Source organism: Drosophila subobscura, chromosome O (assembly GCF_008121235.1).
Source record: "Drosophila subobscura isolate 14011-0131.10 chromosome O, UCBerk_Dsub_1.0, whole genome shotgun sequence".
In the NCBI taxonomy this organism is placed as follows: Eukaryota; Metazoa; Arthropoda; class Insecta; order Diptera; family Drosophilidae; genus Drosophila; species Drosophila subobscura.
The window spans coordinates 11,108,265-11,133,475 of record NC_048533.1 but is presented as its reverse complement, the minus strand read 5'-3'; the positions used below and the strand labels follow the sequence as shown (position 1 = coordinate 11,133,475).

The following is a 25,211-nucleotide window of genomic DNA, read 5'->3' as shown; positions in this document are numbered from 1 at the left end:
GCTCTGCTTCTGCAGCTTCTGCTTCTTCTCGCTCTGCTTTTGGCTTCAGCGGCTGCTGCTCTGCTGCTGCTGTTGTTGTTGTTTTTTAATTGGCCGCGCTTTGAGCTCACGCAGCCGTTCTCTGCCGCTCTATTACTTCCACCATTTTTAATATAATTGTTGTTATTGTATTTCTTTGCAAATGAAAAATAAAACACACTTTGTGCTTTTTAACTTTTTGCGATTTTTTACAATAAACTTTTAGCGCGCTCTCCGCTGTGTGTCGCCACTTCTTCGTTTTACCGTTTATTTTTTTTCAGGTATTTTTTTGCCTGATTGTTGCTGCTTCTTCTTGCACAACCACTAAAAACAGAAAAAAGCAAAGAGAGAGAGAGAGAGAGAGAGAGAGCGTGAGTGAGAGAGGGCAAAATGAGCGACATTGTATGTATGTGTGTTGCAAATTTGTATATATGTATTCATGTGAGTGCCTGTGTATGTGTGTGTACTTGCGTGAGTACGAGAGAGGGAGCGCGCGCATTGTCGACAAAACGGCACAAGTGCTACACTGACTGCCAACAGTTATGGTTCACTTTAGTTTATCATTTTATGAAATATTACTAAATATGTTCAATTCCATTCTATAATTTCAAATTAGCCACTTTTATATTAAGAACAAGGAACACACGCGATTTGAATAAAGTTTATAGAATCATTAAAGATGTACGCGAACTTTTAGCATAGACTTTTGTGCGTCGCTGTTCCGCCAGGTGAGTGAGTGAGTGATGCTCTTGGCTCCGTTTGGTCGTTTTGTAGGTAGCAAAAGGCTAGGCCAGGCCACCAGCAGGCAACGTAATCTGTCTGTCTACTGTATGTGGCTCCCGCTGTCAAATGGCTATTCAAATCAAAATTCGTCTAGGGAGCTCCCCATTTTATTAACACACCACTGTGAGTGAGCGGAGTGAGTGAATGGGTGACAACAGCACCGAGAGAGAGAGAGAGAGAGAGGCAGGGCGCGTGGCGATAAGGCCTATTGGCTTTACAAGGCAGTTGCATCCGTTACTAGGCCCAGGGCCACGAATATCGAATATCTAATGGAGGTTCTACAGAGCCTCTTAAATATAGTCATTAAATAAGTATGAAGTGAGCCGCGCACGTGAGAGCTGTGGCAGGCTACAGAAATGCACTTGGGCCCACCACTGTAACCCACTCGAATATAGTTTATGGTGCTTATAGGGAGACTGTCAGCTGTTATCATTCGCCAGATGTTATCAGAAATCTATTATGAAACCAAATAAGGTTTACCCACGCCCAGAGAGCTATCCAAAAGCAAATTGGGAAGTCAAGTACACCTTATTCTCTCTAGCTCTTCATGCAAAGTGGCTACGCTTTTGTGTGATGTGATGGCTGACTGTTCTGTTCTGTTCCCCTTTTCGGGCTGTTAATCAACCTCGAGAGTGAGTTCCCAGGGTTCTAAAAATCCACCAACTGGCGGCAGAGAAGAGGTTCTGACAGGGCCAAGCCCGAGGTTGGGTACTGGCTTGCACTGGCTACAAAATACCGGTCCATCTCTCTCTTTGCTTCTACAACGGCTGATGCTCGCTTGCTTCACTTCTGCTGCTGGCGTCGCTGCCGCCGTTTGTAGCTGGGCCGCCGCTGCCGCTACCTCTGTCCCTGTCCCCCCTAAACAGTAGTAGGACAAAACTACATTACTACCGATATTTCACCATTGTTGTTGTCGATTCGGTTTGCCGTTGTGTCTAGGTTGGAGACGTCATCAAATTTGGTACGCGGGTTTTCTCTCGCACGTTCTACTTTTTGCCACACACACACACTGTCACAAACTCACAGATGGTTGTTTGTTATTGTTGGATACGCACCTTTTGTTACTCTCTTGTTTTAATACTTTTGTTTAAATACATTTATTTTGTTGTATCGTGTATGTTGTTGATTGCAATTTTATCACAAAATCAACAAGAAACACAAACAGACACACAAGTTAAGAGGCTGCTGTTGGAAGTGCTCTGCTCGTGCGGACAAGAGAGCGAGAACGACAACGACAGCGAGAGAGTGAGTCGGTGGAGAGAGAGTGCGAGAGAGGAGGAGGAGCAAAAATACGGAATTTTATTACAATCTCATTGATTTTTCGTATTCGTATTTGTCTTTGCGGCTCCCCGGCTCTTCATTTGTTTTGCGCGCATACATATAATTATTTATTATTAAACCGCGCGCTATTTTACTTCGTTTTTGTTGTTGCTTTTTGCACCAATTCTCTTCGGGTGTACTTGTATTCGTGTGTGTGTTTTATGTGGGTATGTATATGTGAGTGTTTTTAATTTCTTTTCTAAACACACTTTTTCGCCTGCTGCTGTTGTTGCTGCTGTAATTTTTGCAAGTTTTCTCTTCACACGAGTTTCATTCGCCTTGCGCTTTGTCCGTGTATTCGACGATTGCTTTTACTGCCCGTTCGGCTGCTGCTGCTTCTTCTTCCACTAAAAATCGGCTCTTTTTTTTTTTTTTTTGCCTGTACGAAATTTTCACAGCGAGTTGGTGTGTTGAAATGCATTTTAAATGGATTTCATTTCAAAAGTAAACACAACGTTCACATTTTCACTTCGATTAGAAGACTTAATTCGTTTAAACAATTCGTTTTTACACCAATTTTAATTCGAATAAATATTTTTTTTTGCTACAAGTTGTAGAGCAGTGTGTACTGTCAGACCCTCAAAAATATACCAAAATATACCATCTCATTTTAAAAATATACCGTAAATATACCGTTGTCTTAAATCATATTCCTCGATGTGGATGTTCTATTTGATATAACTATCTTGCAAAGACTTTTAACACTGAAACAATAATTTAGTCCGATGTAAGATTCAAATTGGCTTATAAAAAAAAACAATTTTGGTTGAGAAAAAATAATGATTTTGATTGGTTGAAATCAACTTTCAAACTCGGACTCTACAAGTCTACAACCGATAGTTTGACATCTTGGGGTAACAGCAAAGCTTAGCAAGTCTTAAATTCAAAATATAGCTAGCTGCGCGCGCTGTTGATGGTTAGGGAAATTCTCTCCTGTGTCTAAACGGTCAGGGAAATTCTCTGTCAGACGCTCTCCCGATCTAAGAAAAATATCGATACATTTAACACTCTCCGACTCATTTCTGCGTTCAGCAGAGAAATACGGGAAATACGTATAAGTATAGTTTTTTGCTACAAGTTGTAAATTTAGTAAATTTTACGGCCTATCGATGAAAACGATGCTTTTGCAGTCAAGCAGTGATGTTTTTCCAATCAATATTACAAAGGTTTCCCAGTTCTGCTTAAAATGTTGTTCTTAAATGTTGCCAGAAAATGGCAGCAAATAACTTACAAAGACTAGGCAGGCATTTTAAGAAATAAATCTTGGTCACATCTCATTTTCCGGCAACATCTTTGCAACATGCGGTTGATATATCGCTTCCAACCATCGATTACAAGAAGTCAGTCTGTTGCGATGGCTGCCAGATGGTCGTATCAAGAATAAAACATTGCCAGACTTAGAAATAAGAGCTAGTGAGCGGGAACATGCTGGCATTTGAAATCATTCTAGTGCGCAAGAACTTTAGCTTGCCGCCAAATGAAAGTAGTCAGTGTCTTGGGGCTCGGGGCATAAACATTAGTGCAACTGCAACTGTCCGTGGAAGCTGTGCGTGGTGCGGCGCCTTAAGTTCCCTCAACCTCAACTATCGAGCTGCAATTTCGCATTTCTCGTGCTCTGCGACACGCGACTTCTACTATAAATTCGCCATGCAGTTAATTGCAGTGTGACGATACGGCCTAAACAGTTGAGTATTTCAAAATAATGTTTGAAACATGCACAAGAAACATAATTCCTGGTTTTTGTGTGTGTGTTTTTTTGTTGGGCATTTATTGAGCTCGTGATGACCGAATTGTAAGCGTTGCATGCGGGCACCCCTGCCCCCTGCACACTCTTTGAAAGTTTAAAAACTTTTTGCTGATTTTGCATATTGGAGAGCCTCCAATTGGCTCCTGTGGGCTCCATCGTTTACCCAAATGAATGGCGTCGCTTTTGAGCGGGAAGCGGGCAGGGGGGCGCTTGGCTTAGCTGCTGCTGTCTCTCAATTCCCTTTTGTCAATTTTTATTTGACACATTTCATTGGGCAAATCGGTAATGGTAATCCTTTTTGCATTTCTAATTTGGTTCAAAATTGAGGGCGACATTTTGAGCTCTGTTCTCCAGCCTATTGACAGCTCCCAAGGGCAACATTTGTTGTTGTTATCCTTCGCTGTGAATCCCCGTCTAAATGTGAATCGAAAACAGATTTAAGGCTGATGTGGACTCTTTTTGTTTGTGGGCTTTTTGGCTCCCTGCTCTGTTGACTTTTGGCTACAAAACTGTGTCCTCTTCTTGTTTTTGCCAAGTTAGCAGAATATTGCAGCACGTGCCACATGTGTGTGTGTGTGTGTGTGTTTGGGCTTTCAATTAAAAACATTGCGAACATTGACTGAATGGGGTTATTGCTGCAGCAAGGACTTGTACTCGATTCGATTCAATCGCACTGCGTTGTGCCACAAATCAGAACTTAAATACATTTGTTGCACATTAATCTATGCGAGTGACTCATAATTCACTCTGTTTAATTGAATAATGCTTAAATTAATGACATTATATTATCCAATAATGCCCAGACACACACACACACAGGCATTACTAATTGCTTGACAATTTAATGCATTTATTTGTGCAATCTCATGGCAGCACACAGCCTTATGGATAAATCCCTGAACCAAAAGCAAAGCGAAGCTCAGAGAGAGAGAGAGAGAGCGCAAATAAGTACCGTTATGATTTATCATTTAAATTGTTTTCCTTTTGTTTTGCTTTTGCGCTGCGGCTTAAGCTGCAAGAGCGGAGGAGGGGATCAACCTACAGCAGATATTTCTCTCTGTCACCCACACAGTCACACCGGCACTCGCATGAGCATGAGCACGGCTCTCCCTCCCCATTCGTAACGGTACTGCAAAAGCAAAACGCATGCATCGAGTTGTCTGAAGCAGCAGCAGAGCCAGCAGGGGGAGCAGCGGCAGCGGCAGCATCTGGATTTTGGCAAGCGTATATTTCACAAGCGTACGAGAGGGAGGGATTCGGATTTATGAAGCTCTGCCCACCGCCCGACGACCCACAGCCCACATGATGGCAGGCGTTTCCTGTTTCCGTTTTGCCTTTTCCGCTTTTTGTCGTCTTGCAAGTGGTCGGCCGCTATCCTGTAGTGCATTTTGCTGCAGGTTGTGGCATTGGCACGGCACTCTTGTAATTCAATTGCCCTGAAAAACGCCACAGCCCGAAACGCGTTGATTCATGGCACGGTGCAGCACTGACCCACAAAAGTAGGCTACATTTATTTCAATTCAGTCGCCACTAGCCAGCACTCTCCTCCAACATGCTCCGCGACTTGCTCTTGGAACAGTGTGGCTTATTGGTTCTTGTTTAAGAATATGTCTCTTGGGAGGACTTGCTTGCAAATGCCATGCATTTTATATGTCCTAATTAAAACATTTGCGCCACAGTTAATTAACGTAATTTTGATTAACGCGGCTAAAATTACATTTAAATATTTCATTAGCCATGTGGAAACTGAGCGAACTTTTCATGAACACACACTCACACTCGCAGCCTCCACTCACTTATTCACACATTCACACTTTGGCACCCGCCGCAACCACACACATACAAAAAAAAAAAGGGACGTGAAAAAAATCACGCAGCAAAATGTTACAATGTTCAACACGAAAAAGTTTGCCCAAATGCATGCATACATATATACATATTATTTGTATGTGAATTTATATATAGTTTAAAACAAAGTCACATTGCAAAGTGGAGCCTGCCCAGGTTCGTCTGAAGCTGTTTCCCTTGGGAACCCTTCTGCGCTTCTGTGTCCAGTTGTTTGGCGGTCACGATGCCAGCCTGTCTGCCCTGCTTGCCCGCGCTGCCCTGCTTGCCCGCCTGTCCTGCCCTGCTTGCCTGCCCTGCCTGCCCTGCTTGCCTGTGTGCTTCATTTTAAAAGTTATTTAGAGTTCTGCTGATGACATCGCATTGGGTATTTGGTCAGCGCAGGGGGCTGTGCGTGTGTGCACAAATTATATCTGCATGAGTGCGTATTGAAGTCAGAACTTGGCGAGGGAATGCGAGAGAGCCCGTGGGAGGCTGCAGTGTGTCCTCTGTGTGCGTTTGTGTGTGTGCTCTGTGGGCTGTGCTGTTCAGACGGTGACAAGGCAAAACGAAAACATTCGCAAATGTAAACAATGAGTACGTGCAGCAGAGCAGGATGCGCTGGATACGTGCAACATGCAACAATGGCATTAAGCGTGCAACAACAGTGGAAATCTCATTTGCAAGCAGTGCCACATTTCTCGCATGCAAAATGAGAGGGAGACAGCGGCAGAGCGAGAGAGGGTGGCAGAGACAGAGTCACAAACAGACGCAAGGCTAGTCCTGATGGTGATGCTGCTGCTGCTGGTCTTGGTTCTGGTGCTGCCACCGCAGACATAAGTTTTCCTTGGCTCATTTTCTGCCTCTAACAGGCTGAACAGCCTCGTTACATTTTGGCTACAAACTTTGTCTGGGGCTGCGAGCATTAGAACTTTGTTCTAATGTTTGTCAGGTAAACGAAACGAAACTCACCTCAGCTCTAACATTACAGAACACATTTAGCTGGCCATTTTCTAATCTCTTAGACGCTTACAAAGACAGCCATTTGCAGGTAATTAAGTTTGAGGAAAACTTCCTCAACAAAACTGTGCAACATTTTAGGGTTTTGTGCAAAAATGCTGGTTTAATTAGTGCACTACATTTTGCTGTCAATTTTTAATTTGCATCCACATGTAAACCACAATTCAAAATGAGTTTGCAAAATAAAAGTGCAGTCAGTCCAACCGTTTTTTTGTCGGTTTTATGGTGTAAAAAACAACAAACAAGTTGCTAATGTTTGAAACAATTTTTTGCTGCTATTTGCAACAAATTGAATAACGGAATGTTGTGTGGGTATTTTTTTGTAATTAGAGCAAAGTTTTGAGCAATTGAATTTCATTTATCCAAAGCATTTTATACACTATTCAAATTCCTAAAATATATTGGCTTTGAATCTATATTTTCTTGAGTTTGTTGTTTGTTCTGACTGTACACCTCAAGGCGTATAGCAGTGTGTACACACGGCACAAAAATAAGCCAAAGTCTGTACAGGGCTTCTACTCGTAACTATAAAATTCCTCAAAGTAAGTGCATTTCCCCTTCGTTGTGCTTCAATTAAATCCCTTTGCTCCCCTCAATTTGTTTGTTGCTGTTTTTTGATGTGAAAAGTTTGCACTTCTATTTGCATTTACAGAATGCCCACAGTGGGCTGGCAGGAGCTGCAAACAATGTAGAATGAAAGCGGCAGGCAGATATATTTTATACGTGTAGGCAGAGAGAGAGGGGTCGGTGATTATGCAAACTAGCGGGGCTGAGGCGTGGCTTGAGCAGGAGGCGGCAAAGAATTTGCTATTTTCCGTTGCATTTAATGCGTATAAATTGTTATAATTTGCATGATAATACAGGCGCGCCCGCAGCCCGCTCGCTTTATGCCAAAATGAAATTAGTGAAAATATTTTAATTGCATTTGCAGAGCGGGAAAAAAGAAACGCGGGAATTATGCAAATGCAGGCAAGAAAATATGGAAAAGTTTTGCAATGTGAAAGCTAACCGACTCCTTTTTTGTGTGTGTGTTGATTCAGGCAAGAATAACTTTACTTTAGCGACGACTCATAGTTCTCTGTCCTTTACCCACTTCCGGCAGCTAATCTGCTGACTGTCTGTCGCTCTACTCGCTGTCTCTCTCAGTACTTCCTGCTGTCTCGCTACTGGTTTGTCTCGCTCCCGCTGTGCCTCTCGCTCCCGCTGTGCCTCTCGCTCCCGCTGTGTGTTGAGCTCTCCCTTCATTCTGTTTCCAGCGGGCTCTTAATTAATTTTTAAGACATATTAGAAGCAAAGGAAAAGCATAACAAACTCGAGACTAGTGAAACCCTAGAACATGCCTGGCACAGTGACAGACAGACAGCGAGACAGCGCGACAGTCGCTGCTCCATGGAAGTGGAGCATATGGAGCGGTGTCTGCGACAACATCAGATGTTGCACGTTGCAACTTGCTGCCCCGCCTGACAGTGATTTATCTGGCCTGCCGCTGCGGCACCACTCAAAGATTAATTACTAGCTGCGGCACCAGCAGCCGAACTAGAGCTTAAAATGGTTTCAATTGCAGCGGGACTGGGTACCGAGACATTTCCCAAATTGGCTTAAAAGTTTGCTTCAATTTTGTTCACCTCAGTCCTGGTTTTCAGCCTCTTGACTAATGTCCAAAGAGCAAAGCCAAATACATGCGGCAGTTGGCACTCGGCAGTCGGCACTCGGCAGCTAAACAATTGACCAAAAGTTTTTGGCTTTGACATGTTCTGGTTAGCCTTTGGCACACGGCACACAGATGGAGAATTGGCAGCAAACTTTGAACTGCATTTGGGCGGAGTTGAGGTAGAGGGAAAGATTTGCAGAAGGCAGAAACGTGCAGGTGGATGAGCATTAAGCTGCTGCTGGCGACATGGAAACGCTGATGTTGTACTCGGAAAACTACTTGGAAAACACACACACACACCCACACACACACACTCAGAAGTTTTCACTGTTTCCATTGAACTTTGCTGACTTTCAAATTGAATTGCCACTGAAATTTGAACCATTTTCAATGTGTAAATACAAATTCCGGGCGCTTTACTTTAATGTTGGAGGAAGTTTTTGACAGGGAATGTTAATTGGAAGATCCTATTCCAGTCTTGCGTTTATTCGCAGTATTGGGTGTTTTGATAGAAGCACATTTTTACAATTGAAATGCATTGGAAGATGTTCTTGTGGGGAATACAAATGCTTTTTAGATTGCAATCGACTGTAGCTATATGTGATAGGAGCAAAATGTTGTCTTTCAATTCATTTTGTGTGATTTTTAGCGATTTAAAACAGTGACAAAAACGCAAAAGCAAAAGCTTCAAACTTTTATATGCGATAAATTCAATCAAGATGGAAACAGACACACATTCCTTCTGGCTTCTCCTTAATCATGTGCGAAAATCCTTCAGCTGTCTTCTTGGCTTATTTAATAACATGTAAAGATGTGTCCTAATTCTACAATAAATATTTTAAAAATTCTCAAACTTAGTGCCGATCTAGTGCCTCATTCAGACCCCAAGTTGCTTAAACTAAAACCCTTCCTTTAGTCTTTGAGCCATCATCCGGTTGTAAATTGCTTTTTCAAAAGCGTTTGCTGGCTTTTCCATTGCTCAAACAGCATGCACTCAGCAGTCAGAGGATAGAGGATAGCACACCATGCCTGGGAATTGGCGTTGGCTCATCTCATCGCTGCTGCAGTTACTTAATAATTCATAAACATCAATCAGAGCACTCGACCCGCAGAGTGGAGGCCCCAAGCTTCAATCCCAGAGTGCATTCCATCATCGGGCGTTGTCATGGCAGATGCCTAGTTAGGAAGTTCTACCATATGCCATATGGTGGGTGGTCCGCTCAGCTCATCTCAGCCCAGCTCTTCCTGCCAGTCTGCCCCAGCTCTTGCTGCCTGCCTGCCTGCCTGCCTGCCTATGTGGGGCAACACTTCCACTCCATCCTTTGGCTGTCACTGTTTTGGGTCTGCATTAGTAAACATTTTGTTGTCAACGTTCGTCATTTGCTGTCATCAGGGCGACGAAGGAGTCAAACAAACACACACAGCCACACACACACTCACACACAGCAGACAGACGAATGCACTCCGGAGAGTAATAGATAAAAAGAGAGTGTGAGAGAGAGAGAGAGCGGGGGGAGTGCGCTCTTCCCTCGAGTGAGTATCTGCCGGGCTAGTCGGCATTTTGTCTGCCTGTGAAACAAAAGATTTTAATGGCTTTTACTGGAATTAAAAGGCGCTGCAAGTGTTGGCTCTTTTTTGTGTTGCTTGTGCCACAAATTACAGACAGGAAATTTACATAAATAAATGGGAATTTAAATACTTAAACATAAATATATGTACGAATGTACATTTGATACGTAAATATGCATGACATTTTGCTGACACTCGAATTTAATGATGCATAATGATATTTGCGCTGCGGTTGGCTGTTGGCATTCTTATCGTGTGCGTTGACTCTTTTGGGTGGCAGGGGAACCGTGATTAAAGCTGCAACAGCAGCGATTGCTGAACCCATTGGAGAGCCGTTACGGAGCAGCCTGCCTGCAGCTTTAAATGCATTTTCCCAGCTGGCACCCACGGGCACAATGAATCAAGTGGGCAGTCAGTTTCTTTTCTCCATCTGTTTGCACTTCTCTGCGATTTTTCAATCAATTTGTCTTTGCACACAAGACTCTCATAAATCACTCTAATGCCCATAATGCAATTGAAATCGATGTGCTCCCCCTCCCAAGAGAACGTACAACGGTACATACATATGTATGTATGTATGTATATACATATTTCATTGCAAACATGCTTGTACATGTTCTGATTGAATTTTCAGTTGTAAAATACCGAGCCAAAGACAGAGCTTAGTCATTGCCTTGTGTCCAATCCGCCTACAATCACGATTCTCAGCCAATCAACAGACATGACCACAAAACAATCTTACGTACATAAACATATACATATACATATGTACATATGTATGTATGTATGTTTGTGTTCTCTGCAGCAGCTTTTTACTGTTTGATATAACACTCAAGTAATCTATCTGGAAGATCTGTGTGGCAAGCAGCGAACAAAATGTCCCCAACACGTTTCATGTCCAATCTCCTTCCTTCCTTTTTTTTTGCCTTGCACTTCCTTCCGTCTCATTTCTCTTTGCACTTTTATCCATGCTGTTTGCAGGCAAAAAATCATTTCAAATTATAAACACCTCGCTGTCGAGGGTCCTTTTTCTAAGCAGAACTCTCTCGGGTACGTGTCCTAGACGTGATTTGCATACCCGATACACGTGGGGCATGTTGCATCGTGTAATTAATATGGCCAAAAACAAACATAATATGGGCAGAGGTAGGCTGGCCGCTGAGGAGTGAGCTTTGCAGTTGCTGTTTGCATGATGCAAGCAATATATTTTGGTAAAGAGAGCCAAACCCAATGGCGGTAATATCAAGTGAAAGCGTTGACATGCGGTGAGGAAGAGAGTTTATACATACATATGTACATATTAAAGGAAGAGTTAATGAAAGAGTGTGGAGGTAGTGAAAGGTAGAACCTGTGCCAATGGCCATGCCTACAAGTGGAATTTTGTTAAAGAGCCCAAAGAAAATGAAGCATGGAAAGAATTGCCATGCAAACGAGCCATAAGAAAGAGAGCGCAAAAGATCATTGCCAATTAAACGGCACTTCTTCATACGAAGAGAGTATTTAATTTACAGCAATGCAAGCAAAGCAAGAGAGCGCGCAATACTTCAGCTGAGAGCGTGCACTTTCCATGCACACACAAAAGAGTAAGTGATGTGAAATTCTACAAAGAGAGTAAGCAATAGTGTAGCGCGCACAGCTACTTTATTTTGACTCTCTTAGCTTTGTGGTTGCTTGGCTTAAGGTAAATTTACTATCACTTAATTCATCCTGGCTTGACTCAAGAGGTATCATAGCAGTCGTTACACTCGATTGCTCACCTTTTTCTCGTTTTCTCCATTTCTGCTGCTGGTGGCAGCGCTATGACAGTATTTTGCTTTTTACTGTTTAGCGCCTTGTACTTTGCAGCGCACAAAACTACGAGTAAGTGTTACATAGTTATAGACGTGGTGTTCGTTCTCATTTTGTCTCCTCCTCTCCCTCCTCTTTTGCACACTTTTTGTGTTTGTCTGTGGCTCGTACTCCCTCTCCCACTCTCCCACTACATTTTGTCAGATATGCTGTGCTTTTTTCGCTCTAAACTTTTGCAGTTATAATCTACTTATGAAGTAGGTAACAACGTTTTATTAAGCCTGGCAAGAGAGAGAGAGCGAACACAAGTAAAAAACGGAATGCAGACAATTTTGAAGCTTTGCAAAGTTTTCTTTCCCCTTCCATCACCAAACAAGAGAAGTTTGTTAGTTAAGGGGAGGAAATTACTGTGAAGAGGAGGAAAAATAGTAGTCTAGCAGGTCCTAGTGGGTGACACAACAGTAACTACATACATATTTCATCAGGGATACGGTCGTACTCATGGCAGATGCCAGGCACGAACCGTTACAGTGACAACTTTTGTTTTTCTCTCCCTTCCCACTTCATTTGCTTTGCCAATTATATTTGGATTCATTGTAGGGGCGAGAGAGAGAGAGCGAGCGGAATGCATACGTTTTATTGCCAATTTTTGTGTGAAGTTCGTTTGCCAACAAAACAAAATGCATTTATGGCAAAAATTAAGTTTGTTTATGGCACACAAAGTGGGTCAATAGCGAAAACAACGAACATTTTGCATGTTGGCTGTGGAGGCCTTTTGTTTTGTGAGCAGAGGATAAGGCTGAAACTATGTACGTAAACATTTATAATTCAAATTCCGCCAGGGCTGTTCTAGGTTTATTGAGTGCCTTACTTATACGAAAATATTGTTCTGAGTTTTCGAATGCTTTTTAACTGCCAACCCATAAATACCCAACTTAAACCATCCCAGAGGAAAAATATTCTTGCATACTCGTGGTGTAATTTGACTATTATTTTCTCTTGACTGCTGCCTTCAACTGGAAAATCCATTTGGAGCCTTTGCAAGCAATTTAAAAGGCGCTAACCAGAAGCTATGGGAATGAACTCTTAGCTGGCTGGTTGGCTGGCTGGCTGGATGCTATGCGCCAGCATCATCAGCATGCATAGCAGAGCAAGCAGTTCATTCGTGTCCCAAGGGGCGGGGGGCACTGCTAGTTGCTGAAATATATTTGAGTGCCCATCGAGCATCATCTTGAGACTGCATGAGTGGAGAAAGAGAGAGAGAGAAAAAGAGAGGAAGAGTGGAGTAGTGTTGTAAAGGATATGCACGAGTTTATCCCATCATTTGTTCGGCCCTCCAACTCCTCCTCCTCCTCCTCGTCCATTAGTGGGCGCTGGGCTAATGGACGTTAATAAGGCGTTAAATTACCTAATTGCCGATTATGGCTCTCGTTGCGATAAGTCGGAAGAGAAGAGAGGGATTGCCGGAACCCCTTAAACACAATATTTTGCATGCCCATGCAGTACAGCTACACACTGCCGCTCTTTACTCACTCTCTCTCTTTGGGTCTCTCCCTCTCTTTGCCGCTCTCCCTCTCTTACCCTCTGGGCTTACTGTTGGGGTAATCTATGGCCTTAAAGCCGCGTTAAGCCAGCTCTGCAGCGCTCCGTCCCTAGCTCTTTTGAGACCCCCTCCAGCTCCTGTTGCGCAGCAAGTTTTCCCTTGCTGAAATTGCAATGCAGAGAATGCAATTTAAGTGGAGCTGCAGCCAGAGCCAGTGAATGGGAATGCTGAAACAGCTGTGGGAGGGAGGGAGAGAGAGAGAGCTGAAGGGAGCAGGAGCCACGATGAATGGTCTGCTAGACCCTGCATCCATACTCTGTAAATTGTTTGAGAAATTCTTGTTATGGTAAATGGAGTTTCTTTCTTTATTTCTTTCTTTCTTTGACTAAAAATAACTCAAGAAGGTGTTTGCAGACAGACACGCAGTAAAAGGAAAATTCTGCAACTGAAAACGGAGTCGGAGTCGCAGCTGTGGCAGCAAAACCCAAAAAGCTAAACTGCAAGCCGAAGCAAGTTTAATACCAATTAAAAGCAATATGTGAAACACTAATTGCCTGAAGCAAAATTCGCATTTAATTGGTAGCTTAATTGGTAGCTTCGTTAAATGAAACTTGATTTGATATTTAATTTACAATTTACTCCACTAGCCGGAAGCACTGAAAGCAAGGACAAAGCCAACTGCCAAAACTGGCGACATAAAACTAATAAAATGAATAAACGTTTTATTTTTTGTGGGTTTTTTTATGGAGAGCAAATTGTTTTTATACGATTATTGCTATGGCACCTGTGCACAGACATAAATGTTTTCGCTTTGTGTAATCCAAGGACAGCAAATTTTATTTAAACAGAAGAATAAATGGGCATTTCACTGAAAAAATTCAGCAACACAAAAATAAAATTAAATTCCAATAAAAAACCAATTTCCATATTATTGTTTGGCAATATTATTATCTATATTGATTGAACTGAATTAATTAACCGTATCGACACTTTATTTCATTCATTTTGATGTAACATTTATTCAAATAAGCAAAAAGTTTACCTTTTCACTTTATCAAATAAAAAAATCATAAAAATATAATTAAATATTCATTGTTATTCTAGCAAATGATTTGATTAACCTTATTAACATATTTGTTCAATTAAGAATTGTTTGTTTTTTGCTATGCATTGAACATTTTTATATATTTTAAATTAATTATTTTGTATAGAAAAAATCCAACTAACTTTGACGTCATTTGCTGCTTTTTACTGATTTGCAACTGATTCTTGATTGAAACTGAAACATAGATTTATCATGATTTCATAGCAGATTTTCTACACAGATTCAACACAAATTCATAACAGTTTCATAACAGATTCTAATCGGATCAGAAGTGCAGCTCTCCACAGCTCATTTTCTGGTCTCTGGCTAAAGCAATTCCTTTTGTTTGCAAAAACTGCAGCAAGCACACGCAAGAGACATAAATTTCACAGCTACGTTTCAGGGTTGCATTCACTTATCGAAATTCGAATTCAAATTCGATTCGATGCGCGTATACCCCGTTATACTGGTACGCTGTCTAGCACTGGGTAGGGGGGCAATGTGGATCCATAAACATCGCTTGAGTGCATTTCAAGTCCGTCAGAGCCCGCTTTAAGGATTTCGCTTCAGTGTTCTGTTTTTTATTTCGTATTTTGTTTGTTTGTTTTTTTGCTGTTTTGGCAAAATATTTCAGTTTCATTTTTATTTTTGTGGCAAACTGCCAAATTGTGTTGCGGGTGGCGTTGCAAACACTTCACATTGCTGGAAGCGGAAATTATGCCACAGCGGGGGAGGAGGTGGCATGAAATCTCGCCACACAGCAGGTTACGGATGCTGCATGGTGGGTGGGCTGTTTCCGCCCGAAGTTTGGGGGGGTTGAGAGCTTCAGATCTCCTGTCCATGTCCGAGTGACTGCAAATTGGCCCGACGGTTTTGCGGCGCAATTAAATTTAATTTAGAAAACATTTGCCCGAACACTGAACACTCTGGCCGAATGCAATTAGCGCCGTGTCCAGCGCTGTGTTCGTCGTGGCAGCGACAGCTACGTGCAACGTGCAGCGTGCAACATGCGACGTGTGGCAGGCACAAACACAAGCAAAAGTGAAAGCATCAAATGTCTCGACATTCGACATGCAAAAGGGGTGGGAGGTGACCACAAGTCCGGGGCATCCTTGCCTCCATTGTTATATCTGCTGGCAGCCTATTTTTGGACCCATGTCACGCCTCCTCGTGGACGCCTGTGGGTCTTGTCCTGCACCCTGCACTGCACTGCACTGCACACTCCTTTGTCCTGCGTCCTTCGTCCCGTGTGCGTGTGTGTGTGTCTGCTGCAGTGGGTGTCTGTGCTTTTTGTTTGCTTAGTTGGTTTCTCTATTCTCAGCACCCCTGCAACGCTTCGGCACTCTCGAGCGGAAGAAGAGAACTTCAGCCAACAAAGCGCACGAAAACGAGGAGGAGCTCCCTTTCAAAACTGTTTGTGGCTTTCTGATGTACCAGAAAAACCCAAAAAAAAAGTGCATAAAATAGGTGCATGATTGGCCGAAATTTGTTTACTCTATCGAGGAATATTTGGAGCTAAAACTAATTTTATTTCAATTTATTTTTTTATTTTTTATTATTATTTTTTTTTTTTTTATAGATGGAGTATAAAAATAATTAAAATTTTCCTATGGTTTATTCTGGACTTAGCTTTGTTTTTTTTTTTTTTGCATCCACAAGTACCAAGCACAGCAGTAATTAGCCTCAAAATCAACTCACAAAACAACCGAAGCGCTCTGCTGCATGACGCGTGATGCCTATAAACGCGCAGCTGCTTAGCATGGGAAATGCCAGTACCCTTTGCTAGTGCACTAAAAAGTAGCATGGAAAAGAGAAACACACACGAGTACACATACTTATGTGCATGTACATGCATACAATATTTGTTTGGGGCTTCCACTCTACCCTTCAATCCTTCAATCCACCACTGGCAACGCTTTTGAGTGCACTATTTTGGCAACAACAAATGCTGAAAAGTCAGCTTTGGTGGTGGAGCAGAGAAATAATGCAAATGTGGATTAAGCCAAATGGGTCGGCAATCGGCTTTCGATTGGTTATTTGCCAAATGTAAAATGGATGATGCTGAATGAAGGATGCTGAAAAGTGTGGCCGGGCATGGACATGGGTTGCTACCCACAAGACTACATTCATAGTTAATTGTATTGTTCCCATTGAAATGGACAAGGTTTGGACCACGTAGTCCTGTTGTAGCCCCGCCACAAACAGTCGAAAGTCTTCAGCTAAATTGCAGCATCTTTGGTTTTGCTTTGCTTTTGTTCGTTTGCGGCTTTTGCCGGGCGGCAGCTGCTGCTAATGTAATGAAGTTCACCCACAGCTGCCTGACCCATACCCATCTCTCGTTATGTTGAATCACCTTTTGGCGAACAATTTGCGACAATTGACTCGACGAGCAGGCACGCGTGGTTACCTCTGATGATCCACTAGACTCAAACTTATCCACTCAGCCACACAGCCACACAGCCACATCCCAAAAGCCATCTAACAAGTGTCCACAAGGACTTTGGGGAAACTTTGCTGTGGGTGTGTGTGAGGTTCGGCTTTGTCTGGCAGTCTGTCAGTGACGAAGTGGGAGGTGGGATAGGGATCTGGCCCACTGACAACGCAACGCAATTCAATTTCCGCTAGTCAGACAGCTGCATATTTCCACTTGAACACTTGCATTTATCGCCTGTCGAAGCTGCAAGTTTATGCAGCATGCCCCAAAGGCATGGTTGCTTGGTGTTTGCTGGATGCTCCTCCTGCATTGTGGGTCATAGTCATGCCTGACTTTTATCTATATACTCGCTGGTACATGCAGCTGTGTGCTTGCTGCTGCTTTTATTACTCGGCCAGAAACTCATTTAAATAAGCAGCCAGTTGTGCCTATTTAAGCTGAATGCCAGCAAACGGCTCTTGCCATTATGTGCAGCATATTGAATCCACACTGTGCAACAGGATTTGTGGTAATAGTGGCAGAGTAAAGTAGATAAATGGTAAGTAATTGAAGCAATAAAAGATAATGGTTGGAGGAAGGAATGGTAGCTAATGCTAAGAGCTGTAATGGTAATTTGAGTCAAGGGAAAAGGCTCAGAATTATTAGGAATTATGTTATCTAACAGAGTTATCTTACGTTTTCCTATCTATCAATATAGTCAGAATGTAAAACATATTTTTTCCAGCATGGCTGGCACTTTTCTCTCATTATCTGGCTCGCTTTTTCCCAGTGTGGCTTAGCAGCAGCAAATAAATAGCTCTCTGTGGCCTCCTGCTTTTCTCTGCTCTGGCCCATGGTGCAACGCCCCAAGACCCATAGCTATAAAAGGATGAAGAGGCTGCCCACAAAGGCAACAACAGCGCCTAAAGCCCCTCAACTTAACCTCAATGAGTGCTGTGCGGCGTGCAACGTGGCGTATGTGTAACATGCGAGCTGGGGCTCGGGCTACTTGTTGGATCTTCAAATATTTATGAAAAGCAAAGAGAAGAAAGTTTTTTCCTTTGCTTGCAGCACTCCACAGCAGTGGCTGACTTCACTTTACTTAGCCCACAAATCTTTCTGCTCCTCCCCGCAGATGCACTCGAATCTGTGGATATTTATTTGCCGCCGCAAACTCTCCTTTCTGCTGCTAGTCTCTGGCATTGTGCTGCTGGGTCTCTGGACATGGGCCATACTCATTGATACCACAGAGACGCCAGCGTCACTGTCGATTCCCTCAGCCAATGCTGAGGCCAGAGAACGCCAACAGCAGCAGCAGCAGCAGGCCACAGGATACCAGCAGATTCACATCATCCAGAAGCTAATTGCACAGGCCAATCGAGTGCTCCGTGCCGATCGCCTCAAGGACAACGCTGCGGGGGAAAAGTCTCCCACTGTGCAGCGTGTGGGCAACGTGAGATTTCTGCGTCCCACCCAAGCCAAGAAGGCGCCACTACCGCTAGCCGAGAGTTACCTCTTCGAGCAGGAGCGTCTGAAGATACTCGAACAGCAGCAGCGACAACGCAACGCCGGCATGGAGGAGCTGAATGCCAATGCAGAGGATGAGCGGATGCTCAGCTCCGCGGAACGCCAAACCCAATACGAGCACGAACTGCAGCGCATGGGTGTGCCCGTGGTGGCGGGCATTGGGCCGGACGGACCGCGTGCACCCAACGAACGGCTGGTCCACTTGGACCTCAAGGGTGCACCGCCCAAGCTGAGCTTTCTGAAGCAGCTGCTGCCCATGCTGCGGGCGCTGGGTGCCACGGGCTTGCTCATCGAATACGAGGATATGTTTCCCTTTACAGGCGCCCTACAGCCGCTGGCCGCACACAATGCCTACAAGGCGGATGAGCTGAGGGTGAGTCTTGAGGAGATTCCTAGACTTCATCTAATGTTCCTTCTTCCCTCAGGACTTTCTGGAATGCGCTGCCCTGCATGGCCTGAGTGTGATGCCGCTGCTGCAGACCTTTGGCCACTTGGAGTACGTGCTCAAGCTGGAGGGCTTCGAGCAGCTGCGCGAGCTGCCCGAGAGTCCGCAATCCCTTTGCCCCAGTCAGCCGCAGAGCATGGCGCTGCTGGAGCAGATGCTCACCCAGGTGATCGAGTTGCATTTGCAGTGCATTGGCAAGGCCACAGCCTCCGCGGCGCCCACACTGCCCATCAAGTTCACGCACATTCACATCGGCTGCGACGAGGTGCAGCGCATGGGCGAGTGTCAGGCCTGCCGTCAGCGACTGCGCAGCGAGCTCTTCCTCTCGCATGTCGTGAGTCTGGCGCACTTTGTGCGTCGCCACTGGCCACAGCTGGGCGTGGTCATCTGGGACGATCAGCTGCGATCCATGTCACTGGGTGAGCTGCAGCAGTCGCAGATTGGCAGCTACGTGGAGCCCATGGTGTGGGTGTATGCCAGCGACATCTACAGGTTCATCCCACCCCAGCTGTGGGACACTTATGCCAAGATCTTTCCCAGCGCCTGGGTGGCCTCTGCCTACAAGGGTGCGTTCGGGGAGAGCCTGCTGGTGCCGCCGCTGCAGCATCATCTGGAGAACAACATCCGCTGGCTGGCGGTCATTGCCAAGGAGGGCGGACGCTTTGCCAAGGGACTCCGCGGCGTGGCACTGACTGGCTGGCAGCGTTACGATCACTTTGCGGTGCTCTGCGAACTGCTGCCCGTGGGAATGCCCAGCCTGATGACATCGCTGTCGACCGTCGCCAAGGGTTACTTCAGCACCAATCCGCGGGACAACGAACTGCTGCGTGTGCTGCAATGCGTCTTTCAGCCGGACAGCCGTCGATCGGGTCGTCCCTGGCTGGAACTCCATCCCAATGCACATCACAGCCAACTCTTTGCCGTTTGCAACTATCCCGGCCACATGGTGCACAAGTTTGCTCTCCGTTTGTACGACAAACTGGCCGAGGTGGGGCTGTATCTACAGCAAACGCGCGAGCAGAGCGCCTGGCTGTCCGACTACAATGTGCGGCATAACTTTAGCTCGCCGCTGCGGGTGCACGAGCTGGCGGCACGCACTCCGCTGCTGATTGACGAGCTGCGTGGCATGGCGCGCGAGGCGCAGCAGCTGCTCTGGGAGATCTACGATGAGTACACGGTGGCCGAGTTTGTGGAGCAACACATCTATCCAACCATCGAGTCGTTGCAGCGACAGCTGGCCAGCGGTGCGTCACTGCTGCAGCGTCGCACCTGGCCACAACGACCGCTGCCGTTGACCCTCAAGTTGCAGGAGGAAATGGGCTTGATCACGGATCACCAGCAGCCGCACTGAACCCACACCGTGATACACCAATGTATAGTGATGGCGTTCGAAACGCCCCAAGAGCCCCAAGCCGTGGATAATAAGCGATAATTCGAATGTTAACAGCGCTGCAGCAGGCATTTCTCTTTCTACATCTGTGCGTGCGAGTACGAGTCTATCTATAACTATAATTAACAGCATCAAATGTTCATTTTTTCTAGACTACTTTGTAAGCCAAAGCTCAATTATACAACTAAAAGATCTAAATTAATCATATGATAATCACAAAATCTATAAAAAATCTTTTTAAATGCCAAACAAACAACTATGGGTAAGAATTAAATTTCAAATATTGCGCGCAGCTGAACAAAGCAGTTCAAATGTTGTGCGCAGCTTGAGCTGGCAGCACCCAAGCAGTGCTGAAATTAGCATATTTCGGTATTTCTGTCGGTAAAGTAATATTTGCTACCCTTGAGGAAAAGGATGTTTTAGAATTGAGGAAATGTTTGTTTGTGTAGTGTTGCAGTGTTTGTAAAGCTAGCTCAGTGAAGTATTTCGGATTATAGATACCGAGAGTGAAGCGAGATGGAGATATATATATATATATAAAGGAAATGAATGGGTTAAAAACATGTAATATCAAGATGAAGTCAGGGCTAACGTTTAAACGCAGCTTGTAAAACATAAGTAGTAACGTTAATTAAAGGTAAAAGGGTATACATATGACCCACCTTCCAAATGATAGTCAACAAGTGGTCAAAAGTCGTAATTTTCCGTTTCCACTTACGTTGTATGCCTATCTTGCTGACTTGTATTAGTTTGAGCCTTGTTTTGTAAACAATCCAAGAAAAGAAAGCACTGAAAGCTAGCCAGTCTTGTGGAAAATCGATTCATCAATATAAAATTATAGTTTCAGGGCTGAGAATCTTAGCTTGCTAGTAATATTACACAGAATAACAAAATCGAGAAATATTATTTTCATTGGTATAAATATTCGGTATATTTTTAGATATATTTTTGAGGGTCAGACGGTATATTATACTTTATCGATAAGTACGATAAAAGCACTGATGAAAGCGCAAAAAGGACGAAAATAATGATGGAAGGGGGGAAGGAGCGGCAGAACAGAAACACATGTTCGCGCAAAATCGATGAATAAACCTCAAAAGCGAAAACCGTAAAACGGAAAACGGAAAAGCTTAGCGTGCATAACACAAAATTAACTTGAAATTGTTCGAATCGATTTACAACAGCCGAGGAGCTGTCAGGCCAGGACCTTTCCGCTGCAGATAAACTTGGGGGGCAAAACAGAAAGCAAAAATGGGTATTACAGAGACAGCTACAACAACAACCGGAACGGGAGCGGCAAATGGTGCAGCAACCGATGACGAAAGCAAACAGATCCTATCGCTGGACGTGTTCCAGGAGTTGTTCAAGCACGTGGAGCCGGATGTGGAAATCGATGCCCTTGAGGTAAAGTTTAAAGAGAGATTTCAAGACATTTCTTTTGTGACACGTGGCCTTTGCAGCTGGCTCAGGGCTCGGACCGCGGTGACAATTACACGGCTGCCTTGTATCGCATAAATCTGAGCGGCAAACGGCAGAGTCTCGATGGCAGCCAACACAAATGGACGCGGAGCGTCATATGCAAAGTTATGCCGGAGAGCGTGGCACAGCGGGAGGCCTACAAAAGTGACAAATTGTTTCGGTAAGTGGCGGGGATTTGCAGTTATTGCAAGCTTTTAATTTTGATATTTTCCCCAGCAATGAAGTGGAATTTTATACCACAATCATGCCAGAGTTGCTCAAGTTTCAGGCGAGCAAAACGGGGCGAGAGTCGCCAGTGTTTAATGCCATACCCAAGTGCTATACGGCCCGACATGATCTGTTAATCATGGGTAACTATGGGACCCTTAACCCAGTATCTATTGTGCTAATTTTCCCCCATTTCATGCAGAGGATCTGCGCGAACGTGGCTTTCAGATGTCCGATCGTCACAAAGGACTCAGCATGGAGGAGACGCAGTCCGTGCTGCTGCAGGTCGCCCAATTACATTCCCTCAGTTTGGCCTACAAGTTTGAGCATCCGCTGGAGTTTGCCAAGCTGTGCAGCCTCATCAGCGAGGGCATCTTCTGCACAGCCAACACGAGTTGGTACAGAAACTACTACGAGCGTCTGACAAAGAACGCCGTCAAAATGGTTTCCGAAGTGCTGCCTGCCGACTCCAAGTACGTCCTGGCCATGCGCAATTTCGCCGAGGGCTCCTCCTTCTTTGGCCAAATGGTTAAGTTGGCCAGCTCAGAGTCTCCGTTGTCGGCCATTTGCCATGGCGACTGTTGGGTCAACAATTTTCTGTATCACTACGATCCGGAGGATCCGCAGCGTGTGCTGGAGGTGGCGCTGATAGATTTCCAGCTAATACGTTACAGTTCCATTGCCTTGGACATTGCCAATCTGTTGTACTGCTGCACCACAAAGGAGATGCGCGATGCGGAACTCAAGACGTTGCTGAAAATCTACACGAATGAGCTGTTCAGGTGGCTGGAAATCCTCTGCACTGACCTGCCCGAGCACTGCAATACGCTGGAAAAGCTGCAAGAACTGTGAGTTACAGAAGGGAACCAAAAATTGCATTTATTTATCTAACTTTATGTTCTTTCAAGCTTTGCTGAGGAACTGAAGGCCTATGGACGCTTTGCCCTGGGCCTGGCCATGGACATTATACCCATAAGTACATGCTCTTCGGAGGATGCACCGGATATGTATTTGAATCGGAACGATGAGCCCGAGGAGGAGGATGAGGGTGCGCCCATGCTCAACTTTCCACCCAACGATCTGTGCCGTCAGAAAATGTCCGAAATAGTCATCGATATGGTCGATGGGGATATGCTTTAGAGTTGGCTCTCGGCAGCTGCACAAAACCACACACCAAATTAATGATAACTCAGTTAATCCGTAGGTAGCCTAACTCTAGTTACCATTAGGCCTAGCAATACTTTATATGATTAGTGGGTACAGCCTGTTGTGCCCAACGTTTCTCTAGCAGCCAAGTGGGTTGAAGCAATACGATGCCAGCGGGAATAACTTTAAATTGAATTTTGTTTTAGTTTTCTGTATCGGACTATGAGTTTGAGTAACCCCAACGTTTCGCAGCCAAATTAGTTAGACTTATAAGCTCTTTGGAGTTGCCTTTATGGGTTAGTTCTTCAATCAAACAATATGTACGCTTCGTAGCTGTTGCCATTATATTGTATAATTAACTTACATTTGTTGGACCTTAGCTCAAAGTACCCCCCAGACGACAAGAGACAACTTGTCCGAGTTCGCGTATTGTGTATCTTGTGTGTGTTTTTCTAACGTGTTCTTTACACAAAGCAATAAATTATAAACCAAAATTAATTAATAATCCGCCTTGGCTGTCCAGCTGGCCTTGCTGGTGATCGCCTCCTTGTCACAGCAATTGCGCAGGAACTTCAGGCCAGCTTCGATGGAACGTTCCAGCTCGTTTTGCGTTCGGGAAACCTTTGCGGCGGGTGGTCCCATGTCATTGAGGCCCGGAGGTGGCGGTATGGCAGCGCCTCGACTGCCCGAAGAGGTGGAAGGTGCATCATCATCAATGTCATCGCTGGGTGTGGTGTAATTGCGTCGCTGGAACTGTTGCTGCTGCTGCTGGTGCTTCTTGCTGGAATTGAAATTACTAAATTCCTGTTCTGGTATGTCCCACATTGGCGGTGGCTCTGGAATGCTGCTAAAGTTGCTGCGTTTCAGCGGCTCTGGCAGTGGAGCAAACTCCTCCCTCCGCTCGGCGCGCTGTTTGTCGTTCCACTGCGCCTGCGACATGGGCAGACGTTCGGCTTTGTACTCCCACTCCTCGTCCGACTCTTCCGCCAGCTTCTCCTTGTCCCAATCGCGTACATAATCCTTGCGCAGCTCTGCTCGCTCCGCCTCTTCCGCTTCTCGCGCCTTCTCAATCGCTTCTTTCTTTTCGCGTTCTTTGCGCTCCCGTTCCACCGCTTCGGCCGCTGATTCGTCTTTCTTTTGCTGCAGCTCCCGCTCGTAGTCCTCCTTGCTGATGGGCGGCAGACCACTGCGTGCCCGTATGCGGTTCTTGGCAGCCAACACTCGGCCAGCCACCATGCTGTCCCGCTTGGCTCTTAGTTCATCGCGACGAGTCTGCTCCTCTGTTGTGGCCTTGCGGGCCTCCTCCAGCTCCCTTTGCTGCTTGGCGCGCTCTTCCTCGTCTGTGGAGAACGCGTAGTAGCCGACACCATGGGTGCGCGCCTCATCGAAGAAAACATCTTGGTAGTGCACGTCGGGCTTCTCGGCATTCTCCTGCTCTTTGCGCTCCCAATTCAGCAGCTGCTCGGCGTGGTGGGTCGCCGTGGACTGGTCATCGCTGAATATGCTGCCTGGGGGACGCGGTTTCACGTTGATCGACTCCTGATCCTCCTCCACATCGCCCTTGGTGTCTATCATCCAGTTGGCCTTGGTTGTATCGATGCGCTCGGGCATGCTGTGGGCCAGCTGCTTGTCGCGTTTCTTTTCCTCTGCCAAAACCTTGCGGAGACACTTCCTCGTGCGGCCCAAGCAATCAACGTACTCCACTTCATCGTCGTCGTTGCCCTCATCTTCGCTGGAGCTGCTTGAACTGCTGCTCACTCGCCCGGGCGGCGAACAAGCCTGTGGCTCCTCGTCGTCGTCGTCTAGGTCTTCCTCCTGGCGCTTCCGATTGAACATCACGAGGCAGTTGTCATCAGAGTTGAGGTTGCCTCCGCTGCGACTCATACGATCGTAGTACTTGCTCTTGGCCTCCAGCACACGCCGTGACTTTGCCAGCTGCGCATGATCCTCCTCCTCATAGACCTTGACGTCCTCATTGCGGCTCACTTCCTTGTAGCTGTTCGATTTGGGTTTATCCTTCTCGCTGACGACTTTTTGTGGCTTGTGGTCACCGGCCGACACTTGGGCCGCCTTGGCCAGCTTCACTTCATGCTGCTTGCGCAGTAATTCCGCCTTCAAGCTGAGCAAAGATGATAAATTTACCGAAATCGCTTTGTTTGGGTCGTTCATTTCGAAATTTTAAGCATTTACTAAGATAGAAAGAGATGGAAAAAGCTATCAGCTGTTCGAGCATAGTTGGCAATCGATATCGATACTA

General features: G+C 45.2%; 3 protein-coding genes and 1 long non-coding RNA gene across 4 annotated transcripts; 2 read left to right on the top strand and 2 right to left on the bottom strand.

Annotated features, from left to right (window-relative positions):
• Positions 1–230: 230 nt before the first annotated feature.
• Positions 231–2,699, bottom strand: LOC117898004. The gene is made up of 2 exons (XR_004649122.1): positions 1,857–2,699; positions 231–342 (listed from the first exon to the last, which is right to left on the bottom strand). It is a non-coding gene; the product is annotated as an uncharacterized LOC117898004 (long non-coding RNA).
• Positions 2,700–3,643: 944 nt separating this feature from the next.
• Positions 3,644–20,336, top strand: LOC117898016 (hexosaminidase D). Its single transcript, XM_034807144.1, has 3 exons — positions 3,644–3,805; positions 17,896–18,660; positions 18,713–20,336. Exons 2-3 carry the CDS (start codon positions 17,896–17,898, stop codon positions 20,081–20,083), a joined length of 2,136 nt encoding a protein of 711 aa, XP_034663035.1. The 5' UTR covers positions 3,644–3,805; the 3' UTR covers positions 20,084–20,336.
• Positions 20,337–21,161: 825 nt separating this feature from the next.
• Positions 21,162–23,380, top strand: LOC117896691. Its single transcript, XM_034805141.1, has 5 exons — positions 21,162–21,526; positions 21,583–21,761; positions 21,818–21,951; positions 22,011–22,656; positions 22,717–23,380. The coding sequence occupies exons 1-5, from the start codon at positions 21,374–21,376 to the stop codon at positions 22,946–22,948; spliced, it is 1,344 nt and encodes a 447-aa protein (XP_034661032.1). The 5' UTR covers positions 21,162–21,373; the 3' UTR covers positions 22,949–23,380.
• LOC117896689 (coiled-coil domain-containing protein 174) lies at positions 23,285–25,202 on the bottom strand. Its single transcript, XM_034805140.1, has one exon. It carries the CDS (start codon positions 25,121–25,123, stop codon positions 23,453–23,455), a length of 1,671 nt encoding a protein of 556 aa, XP_034661031.1. The 5' UTR covers positions 25,124–25,202; the 3' UTR covers positions 23,285–23,452.
• Positions 25,203–25,211: the final 9 nt, after the last annotated feature.